Below are 11,229 nucleotides of genomic sequence, written 5' to 3'. Positions count from 1 at the left end.
TCATCATATGGAAACACTGGACATTTGTCAAACTGCTACCATATATATAGATCCCCACACCATAATAGCATATCAGTAAACATATGTCCAAGTATACAAATGTGACAGTAAAAGCAGACAAAGTTGTTGCAAAAAATCCTATGTTGGTCCACTGTATACAATTAAACTGTACACTTGATATTATTGAGTTTAAATGACTTATGAAATGGCTTATTTTTCAGAAACAGACTAACGCCCACTTTGTAGATTGCTAAAATGATTACAACACAGTGTATTTTGTACTATGTTGTAATAATCCCTTGTTGCTGATACTCTAAGTTTAAAACAAAGCATATTCTCCCTAAAGACACACAAGAATGAAGGAGTTGAACAACTGGTAGAACAAGCATGTCAATTAGGGAAGACTAGCCACCATGAAGCTCAGGGTCTGTTACTCTAGAGAAATACTGACAATACTCAAGGGGGTTGTTAAGCATATAACAAATGCTTCCTAGAGGGTTCCCTATCCTTTGATCTGCAAGAAAAGGTCAGACTAACTGTTGCTATAACAGAACATTTGCAAAAGTGGAGGACCCAATATCAGAGACAGATATTTCTTTGAGAGCAAAGCTTTCATTCAGAGTTGTCATACTACACACCGACCAACAATTCATATGTTGAACTAAAAAAGCAGTCTTTCCTGGTTTCTCAAAATATGTGCAATACAGTTAATAAAGGTGTCCATGCAAGCTGACATTATCTTGACAAAAGGTTGAGCAAAGTAATATCTGTAAGACATTAGAAACAATTGTTGCATAGCTTGCAGTATACTGTTTTGGCTAATTAGGAGAGATGCCATCCCTCCTTACATTAGCTGTATAAATGGCTGTTACTACCAAATACTAACCCACTAACCAAAGATTTGCATGGATAAAACATCTAAACAAAATGTTTAACAAAAATACACAACAGGGTATGGAAATAATCAGCCGCATTAGCAATGCATTGATGTGTGAAGTTTCTGCTGAAGCACTGATGGAAAAAGAGGCAACTGTAAATGCCAGTTGAAGGAATGGAGTAGAGCATAGGATCAGCTTTTACAGTCTGGCAGGCCCAAATTAAAGAGCTGAGCTCATGAATCTGTCAGCCATTCATGGCCTCTGGAGCTCAACATCAAAACCCACAGCTATAGGCTTATCTATCAACATTGATAAACCAATGCGACATGTTAAACGCTACAGAGGCACACAGCAGCGAGACCAATGACAACAATGCTAATTTACAGTATGTTTATGTTCACAGCATATATGCACATAGGCAATGTGTAAAAAACAACAACAAATAAACATTAGCCTACTAACATTTGGTTGAAACGTCACCCACTAGTGTCAAGGGATTTCTTGAGCTCTGTCGTTTGTCATGCACCTTCTCCGGCGTCTCCTTGGTAACCATCAGTGCCCTTTAATTATTATTATTACAATTATAACAGTTAGGCTAACTTTCGCCACGTTTGAAAACCACGGCTATCTTATTTTCTCCTTGTCCACGGAAGTGATGTTTCTCTGTACCAAAGTTGCCAATTTATTGCACGCCCAAAAAAGATTTTAAGCGAAGCCACTGTATTGCCAATTAACTTTAGGCACCTACTGTATATTATTCTCTTTAGAAACTCTGCCTGGGGTGAGAGCAGATACAACAGTCACCGAGAACTGACTCCTCTCTCCTGTCTAGCCTCGGTAACTGTTAAGGCAGTGCTCCGTCATTTTCCACGTCTAACGTCTTGGAGGTCTTACAGGTCTTCCGGTGTGCTAACATTACCGGGCCTAACCTTACTGTATCACCAGTCAAACGCTGTTCGCTGGTATTAGGGACTTTAGGCAGCGATGATTTAAGGGATACCTTCAAAAATATTCCAATGGGTTCTTGAAGTTGTAGCCCATCTGTACGGCAAACTGTTCTGGAAACGACGTATCCATCCCGTCAACTGTCGCGGTGTAAAGTCCCTATTATCTCTTTCTGATTCTGTTTCCGCTCTTTTCGTGGTGCTTTTACTGGGTGATCTGCAATGAAGTGCAACTATAATTAATTTATTTTTATTTTATTTATTTATTTGTACATGGGCATTTACCTGTCAAATAGTTATACGTAAGTGACTTTGATAAGAGACCTATCCACTGTTAAGTCTGAAGTAACGCCCTTTCAAAATACGATTTCCGGGTCCAAACGCTCCGTTGAAACAAAACAGACAACAACGGCCGAACATGTGAAGACATTGTGTTAGACATCTTTTTCATCCATAGGGAAGAGGTGAAATGACAATTATGTTGTTGCTTTTTTAATTCAGATCCGTTCAAACAACAGGGAACACAGCACTGCAGCATTGTAGAAAAGGCTTGGACCAGCATGGACCTGGAAATCCTATTTTGAAAGGGCATTACGTCACAACTTAACAGCCGGATAGACAAATCCGACGAAGTACTGGAAGTGGACAAGCCGCCATTGCTGCGGTGACATCGCCCTTCAGTATGCGTGTTAATGTATGGAAGCTATCATTACAAGTTTCAATTTTATACAACCCTCACCCCATGAAGAGTACTTGTAATTATTTACATTTACATTGTGGTCAGTAGGTTGCCCTAATTAGAGCAACTTATGTTATATTTCACAATAACACCACATTGAGTTAATTTACTTTGTGCAACCACGGCAGCCTTGATAGAGGCGTTTAAAGTGAGCAGACAGGGGCAGCTGCGTACAGTTTCTTTTCCAACATTGGAGTTTCCCGCTGCTGTTGGAGCAGCAGAGAATTGCAGAGGTTCTTCCCGACTTCCTAGACATCGTTGTCAAAAGTAATGCCACATAAAAAGTACAAGTGAAAGTAGAAAAGGAACACTTATGACAGCTCCCATTCAAGCGTGCGCATACTTGAAGGAGACGCCACTGCAGTAATGGCGGCGGCGCTAGATGGTGAAACACACAAATGGCTCGCTGGATTCGTCTATTGTCCCGGATGTTTTGACAGCATTGATGTTAATGTGGACGACCAGCTGCAGCCATGGAAATTGTGCATTACATGTAGCCTATATAGTGCGTTTGCCATTTTGTAGTGATGTTGGAATTCTCAGTTAATTTCATTCAATAGTCAACTATAAAATCTCACAATGGACAGCTAATTTCAGTGTACATACGATGTACCCTTGATTTTACTACTGTATACCACAATGCAATGCAGTCGTATTTTGAGAAAAAGAAGTGTAGTGTCTGAATTCTTGTTTTGTCATCCGCTATAGTTCATTTAATGAACACTATAAAGGGAATAGTGAGAGAGTGAAGACTAGAGAGGCACTTTATAAGTAGCCTACAAGTCCGTTTACCATATACAAGTTTAAAAATTAGAAAAAATCCGGGGCGGTGTAGATAGAGGTAAGCAGACCTGTGTAGCCCACTCCTCATCTGTTTTTTGATATCACGTTAGCAACTACTAGCATATTCTCCTTTAAATCTGCACTGTTGTTATGGGTAATGTACAGTGCATCCGGAAAGTATTCACAGCGTTTCACTTTTTACACATTTTATTACGTTACAGCCTTATTCCAAATTGTATTAAATTAATCTCTGTCCTCAAAATTCTACACATAATGCCCCATTATGACCACATGAAAAAAGTTTTCTTGAGAGTTTTGAAAATGTATTAAAATTAAAAAACAAAGAAATCATATTTACATAAGTATTCCCAGCCTTTGCTTAATACTTTGTAGAACCACCTTTGGCAGCCTCTACAGCCTGAATATGATGCCACAAGCTTGGCACACCTCTCTTTAGGCAGTTTTGCCCATTCTTCTTTGCAGTACCTCTCAAGCTCTATCAGGTTGGATGGGAGACGTCAGTGCACAGCCATTTTCAGACTCCCCAGAGATGTTCAATCGGATTCAAGTCTGGGCTCTGGCTGGGCCACTCCAGGACATTCACAGAGTGGTCCTGAAGCCACCCCTTTGAGATCTTGGCTGTGTGCTTGGGGTCGTTGTCCTGCTGAAAAATGAACCGTCGCCCTAGTCTGAGGTCAAGAGCACTCTGGAGCAGGTTTTCATCCATGATGTCTCTGTACATGCTGCATTGATCTTTCCCTCTATCCTTAGTAGTCTGCTGCTGCTGAAAAAACATCCCCATAGCATGATGCTGCCACCACCATGCTTGACTGTAGGGATGGTTTTGGCCTCGTGATGAGCAGTTCAAGTGTGCTGGAGTGAAGTCTCTAATGCTCTATGGGCCGAACAGTGTGGAAGTAAAGCGTCGATCATCCAGGTATTTTTCCGGCGTTAGTTGAACTTTTTTGGCTTAATTTGCCACTGAGCAGCTTTCATAGATATGAGCGGACCACACTTTAAACACTGTATCCAATTCTTTTATATGTACATTTACAGCTTTCTTTGCAGGCTAAACATAACCCTCATTTAAGGACACTTGCTCTGGAGGGAGGCTCTATCTTGCTGACATTATCCTAGTTGTCCTCCAGGCCCTTATCAAAGTCTTTTAACAAACACGTTTGTTTCACATGTCCATATATTCCCCCAGCCATGAGTCCCTAGAGAAAAGCAGGCTTGTTTACGTTCTTTCCAGTTTAGAAGAATTATTCTTCTGGTGGATAAACAACCCAATGTCCAGAGCCGATTATCAGTGACACCAACAATATTGTCTGGCTTTAGTCCCAGCAGGCATGCTATGGGACAGACTGAACATAAAGGCTTTTACTTCTGACCAGAGTGTTTTAACAGCAGGACAGTCCCAAAGCAGGTGAACTGGTGAACCTTTTTTTTTTCCACGGTTGTACATCTGGGCTTTTGTCCTCCATTCCGGATAATCTTACAGGGGTTATTTATGCTCTAGTTAAGATCTTGTATTGTATCATTCTTAATCTCACACGTTGAGAAGAGCTCAATGCCGATCTCCACATTGTTTTCTATTGAGCTTCGGTCAAAGAGATATTGAGGTCAATCAACCAGGCTCATCATATAATTTCATGAAAAAGTAGTAACTTATTGTAACCACTGGAGGGCAAAATGAGCCAGGTAAAGATAAAACATAAATTTGATCAAATGGTGGAAATGTTGAGACATGCTTACTATTGTATTTCATTCCAAAAAAGAAATGAAATTAGTCCCATTCAAGTTTAATTATTTATACGTAGTGAATCAAATGTGTCCTCTCTGATCCCGTGAAAAGTGGATGTCATGATAGCATGGTTTACTGTTTTTTTTTCATAACATATATGTTAACCTTTTTGAAATGAATAGATAAAGCTACTGGAAAACCCATTATGGTTTGCAGCCAATCAAACAGAAATACAGTAAGACATGACGTAGGTAAAATACAATTTATTTATGCTTTCAGATCACGATTATTACAATATTTAGAATCATAAGTACATTTTTCACACTTGCATTGGGCACTATAATGGAATCTAGTAAAGTGTTTTAGATCAAGACACAAGACAATCACAGTTGTTAAAGGTTTTGGTGGTAGTGCAGATGTTCAGTATAAAACTTATAGTTCAACACAGGGTACTGCAGATACAAGTCACAAAACCAGTTGAGTCACAAGCCAAGAAAGAGATTGAATCCACTCTCATCCCTCTCAGCAAAAGAAAGTAACCTTTCCATGATGATGATGACACAGAGTTATTTATCTGTTTTTAAGCACATACTATTGATGAATACTGACAACTTTCTGGTGGGAGTCTGAAAACACGGAACAGTCCATGTTTATGAAGAATACTGTATATGTTCTCATTTCCAATTGTTGCAGGTAGATGATGATGCAATGTTGTCACTCAAAGGAGGCACTTGGTCCTAGAGAACCAAAAAGTGGAAGGAAAACAAAACAAAAAGTTCAACTTCTGAAATAATTTGTATTCAGAAAGTATTTTTTAAGGGGTATTTGGCTATATTTCATAAATTGACAGTTGAGAACCACAGAAAATATGGGTATAGAGACATGGGGATCAAAGTTACTTAGTGGCCCTTTTTGACCACCAGGATGGCTCGCAATAAACACTTTGTACTGATTTCATAAACACTGAAGCTGTCACAAAAAAAGACTGTAGAGCCACGTTGTCATTCTAATGTCCAAACTTAACATGACATATTGATCATTATGTTTAATATCAGGAAATGTCAAATGTAGGTACCCATTATAGGAATTCCACAATTCCTATTGATCTATAAATGATGGAACACATTTAAAAAATATGTAAAGTTGAAACACAACAACATTTGGACAATATATGGCACTTGAGTTGATACTTGATTAACAGTTCACATGGTACTGAGAACCTGCCAATTTCTATGTAGTCATAATTTTATTAACATGTTTGACAATTGATTGATTTCACTTAAATGTAAAATAATAGCTTGCACTCATGTAACATCAAATATGTCAAATAAAAGTAGATTTTGTGTTTGAAAGAATTCAAGCAAGAAGCCTTTCTTAACATAACACAATTATTTTGTAAAAATCGTTCTCTTGAGTCCACCAGTAATACTGATGGGAAAAACAGAGTGCTAACGTACCATGTATCCACTCTTATGCTCACATAGGGCCACGTCGCTTCCGTCTGCCAAACGCCTGGGCACCTACGTTGGTGGGAACAAAGTTGCTGTGTCCCAGTCCCCCTGACCGACTCAGGAAGTCGGCTAAGCGGTGGGTTACACAGGTGGATGTGTTGCACGCCCGCTTCTGTGCTGTTGCATTGCTTGTAAGAATGGAAAAGATAGTGAACACAGTTTATCATGATATTTGATATTAGGTTGAGCAGAATTGTTTAGCATCATCAACAATAAATAAAATACAATGGAAATGCATAGAAGAAAATATTTCAATACATGTATGGGCATTATAGGCAGTCATGCTTACCCTTTTCTCCTTTCATTATCAGTAATGTTTGTTTTCAATCTTTAATGAATTAAAAACAGCTTCTTTGTAAAAGATTAATTAATTAAAGGGGCAACATAGTAACTATCATGAGAAAAATAATTTAACATTAGAAAGGTTTTTTAAATGTTATTTTATTGTACAGAACCACATAAGAAACACAATTTTTGTAGCTAATTCTGTTTTCTGTCAAAATTCTGCCAGTGTAAAATTTAACCAAAGATGTTTCTATGAAGTTAGTCAGACAAATATGATTCACATGCATGAGTCTTGTGAATGGAGGGCAGGATGAACAAGCAACTGTTAACTCAGTGACAGAGCAATAGATGGGCTAAAAAAAAAACATGTTTTTCAATTGTATGGGTTGCCATAGTTTTCATATCGCTCAGATAGACTTCGCTTCTTGCCAGGCGTTCCCGCTCCCACGTCGGTGCGGGGATAGGTTTGTAGTTTGTGAATATCCTGGGAGAGTTTGCCCAGCACGCAGGTGCTTAAACCGGTGCAGCGCTTAGACTTGGGTCTATCCAAGCTGTTAGAGACAAAGACAAACATGCAGAAACAGGCTTACAGTAACCATGGCATGCAGATAAATATTACCATGCATCCTTTCTAAAATGCCATGCGCTCAATGAATATTTCAAATGCATGCTAACAGATCCAACAGACATATGAAGATATCTTGTTAACCAAAATATTTTTGTTAAGTTGTCATGCTCTGGTTCGGTTAATTTTCTGTAATAATGTCTTATCATGCACGCATGTTCTCTCAAGTCATGCTCTCTTTAGTTTTCTGACAAAGGACATTGTCTTTCAGGCACATTTAGTCAGTGGAAAAACTGGATGAATGAAAAAATAAATAACTGCAGTCCATGCGTTAAGGGATTATGACAGAGAGTACATTATTTACATAATTGTATACCTTGATAAATAATAAACATCAAAGTTGAAGCTGTTGGGCTTACAAACAAAAGTGTTAGATTTTGCTTTACTGACGGTACAGATAGATAGATAGATAGATAGATAGATAGATAGATAGATAGATAGATAGATAGATAGATAGATAGATAGATTGATAGATAGATAGATAGATAGATAGATAGATAGATTGATAGATAGATAGATAGATAGATACATAGATAGATAGATAGATAGATAGATCGATGGAGATATAGAGATAGATACATTGATAGACAGATAGATAGATAGATAGATAGATAGATGGAGATAGAGAGATAGATACATTGATAGATAGATAGATAGATAGATAGATAGATAGATAGATAGATAGATAGATAGATAGATAGATAGATAGATAGATAGATAGATAGATAGATAGATACCACACCCTATACAGTACTTAAACTTTATTATATTCAGGGTTTACTATACTATAATGAAAAATATTAAAACTCATACCTGTTTCCATCAGCTGTTTGGTGGTCTTGCTCATCTGAAGTGATCTGCATGAACTCCTTGATAGTTCTGAGTAACCGTTGGGCATCATCGTTTGATAGTGTGATACCATCTGACATTTGCTCCTTACTAGTTCTAAAAAATACACATCAAATTAGATTGATCTCTCTTGATTGAGCCTATAAATGGCCTATCTTATCCAGACAAAAACAATAGTAAGGGGCACAATGCCAACTTTATGTAATCTTTATCTGTTTAAAACTTACAGGAAGTAAAATTGCGATCTATATCTGTCAATATATATACTGTATATATTTGATTAGATATGTTAAAAAGTGAAAAATAATCTTAAATACATTCAAATAAAAGTCAAACATTTTTTACAAGGTTAATATATTTTATACTTTCAGGTATAATGCCACCACTCTCACCTGGATGGAGCTGCCTGTGAGATGTACATCTGACAAATGATGAGCGCATAGGCAAGAAGGAGAGTCCAGCAGTGTTTCAGCATTATCATGATTACCTGTGGAAAACACATACAATGCCACAACAAGGTAAATAAAACTGTTCCAAGGAAAAGTGGTTTTGTGTGACCTGTGTCCACAACACTGTATGGCATTAAATATGTTTAATCTACTGCATGCATTTACAGCTTCATGCATTCTCTCCGTCTCTCTGACCTCCCTCATTCCTCTGTTAGAGTCACTGCAAGTTATTGGTGATGTACTGACACTGGAAACTTTGCCAGCAACTATAACAACAGCTCTGTACATTAAAAGAACTAGCTGCAGCCTACCATCTTGCCTCTCCCTTTTGTGAGCAATTAGTATCCACCAGTTATAGGTGGCTCTCCAGTCTACTCACTCAGTCCTCACCATCTCCAAAAAAAACCCACATCATCTGATATTAAACAGTGACAGCACAATTTTCACAATTAACCAATAAAAGCATATTGTATCTGTACTCACCGTTAGATAATAGATCTTCTGGTTATGAGGAATTCAGTGAGTCTCACTTGTGTATCTGCTGAACACTCCCCACAGTGCGGGGTTTTATATATGTTCCCCATGGGTTTCTGTATTAAGTGAGTGAGCATTTGATCATAGTCTATTGGCCAGTCAAATGTTTACCTCAAACTGCTAGCCAATCAGAAGTCCCATGTCACTAACAGCAAGCCAATAAAAGAGGTTGTATGCAAATGACAACTAACAATTAATAAAATGCTTCCAGGTATTTGAATCTGTTAGCAGTGTTATGTCTTCTTTAAGCAGGGTAAGTGGCAAAACAATGAGAAAAAATGTTCTTGAGAGCTAATTTGGTATGTGCGTGTGGACCCACCTACTTTAAATCCCCTCATATTACAATGTATATAAATATAATTCTATTAAAATATGTCAGTAATATTTTTGATGTGATGCCATTTAATCTTTTTCTAACAAATATTTTGGTTTTTGATTATAATAATTTTCCTTTTCTTTATGTGTCAATACATTCATCATTAAAAAATGTCATCGTCCCATAGCCCCATCCCTTCACCACAACACACTCATAGGATTCAGCATCCACTCCACTTAAAACCAACTTTCCATCATAGCTTCTTTTCACATGCAAAAATATATTTTTTCTGCCTCTTTTTTTTGTACATTGTCAACAAATTTGCCCCATAAGTTCCATTAGTTGCCCTTTAACAATGTTAAATTATCTAACCATTTTAAATTATACAGTAGTTATCTCCACCATTGTTTTATTGAAGGTGGGTTAATTACTTTTAAGTTTTTTGCTACTGTTTATTCTCATTGAGCATTTCTTAAATATGGTAAATTCCATAGCAACATTTCATCTTTAAGTGTTTAAGATAACCATGTCTCGGGCCAGTGAGACATTAGAAATCTAATAATATTTCATCATAGAGATTTTTGGATCTCAGTGCTCAAACAATCTTACTCTTTGCAAATTGTCCCAAAACTTGGGCTACAAAGATACAAAGGCTGAAAGCCACATGAACCATCTGTCTTCTCCCATGACAAGTGCTACCTCTAACAAGTCAAGAGCCACCTTACACAAGTAGTCAAAAGTAAATACTCCCCACACTGTATTGCACTCAAGCTGCTCCCAGGCCTTCATTCACCATTGCCTGCTCTGACCAGGGACATGAGTTGATGCAGAGAAAGTACAGTACATTCCAAGGGGAAAAGTGTAATGTCAAGAATGCAATCATCTCACACTGTTCACATCCCGTAATGTTAGGCACGAATTGGCCTGGGAAATTAATTGCATCACAGGAGAGCATTCATGACAGAGAGGGCAGTGTTATGCTCAGTGCAGTTCTCCTCAGTGACAGCCTCAGCTGAGTCAGTGTGAATGTGTCAGCATCATTCTTGGCTGGGAATAAAACGCCCCAAATAATTTCCTTTTTAAAGCTCTCTCATATCAACACATTGCACTATTCGAATAGGGAGTTGATAACCAGCTGGAATGATCCCAGTGTTATATAATAAATATTAAAGTAAGTGAAATGAGGAGTGTGAAATATGAGCGTATTAATGGATCATTGCGATGTGAAATGTTGGAATTAGTGCTCTGCTAAGTTTTCCCCCTTTTGAGCCTCCAAGCTTGTGTTGAATCTAAGTAGACAAGCTGAACATTAGCATGAGGGGACCTTTAATAAGTCTTATAAACAACTACTTGGTCAGTTAGAAATAAAATTATAAAATGCTGTGTCCAAGAATATTGACAGGTCCTTAATTAGAGAGCGAGAGGAACTCAGATAACTTTTAAAAGAAGAAAGTATTTTGTGAAACCAAATTGTGTTTGGAAGCAGGCAGTCTAAGCAGGCAAATACATAAGTGCAGTGTCACACAAAAATGAGTACCAAAATAGCGCTGCACTACCTGATCTGCATAACAC

The 11,229-nt window shown here is 37.8% G+C and overlaps 1 protein-coding gene across 1 annotated transcript; it reads right to left on the bottom strand.

The window, feature by feature from the left end:
* Nucleotides 1-7,257: 7,257 nt before the first annotated feature.
* Nucleotides 7,258-8,839, bottom strand: calca (calcitonin/calcitonin-related polypeptide, alpha; the record flags this gene model as incomplete). Its single annotated transcript, XM_083934109.1, has 3 exons — nt 7,258-7,435; nt 8,323-8,454; nt 8,751-8,839. 3 exons carry the CDS (start codon nt 8,837-8,839, stop codon nt 7,258-7,260), a joined length of 399 nt encoding a protein of 132 aa, XP_083790235.1.
* Between the last annotated feature and the right edge of the window lie 2,390 nt (nt 8,840-11,229).

The sequence above is a fragment of the Echiichthys vipera genome (assembly GCF_963691815.1).
Source record: "Echiichthys vipera genome assembly, chromosome: 1".
Classification (NCBI taxonomy): domain Eukaryota; kingdom Metazoa; phylum Chordata; class Actinopteri; order Perciformes; family Trachinidae; genus Echiichthys; species Echiichthys vipera.
This window is presented reverse-complemented; position numbering and strand designations above follow the sequence as displayed.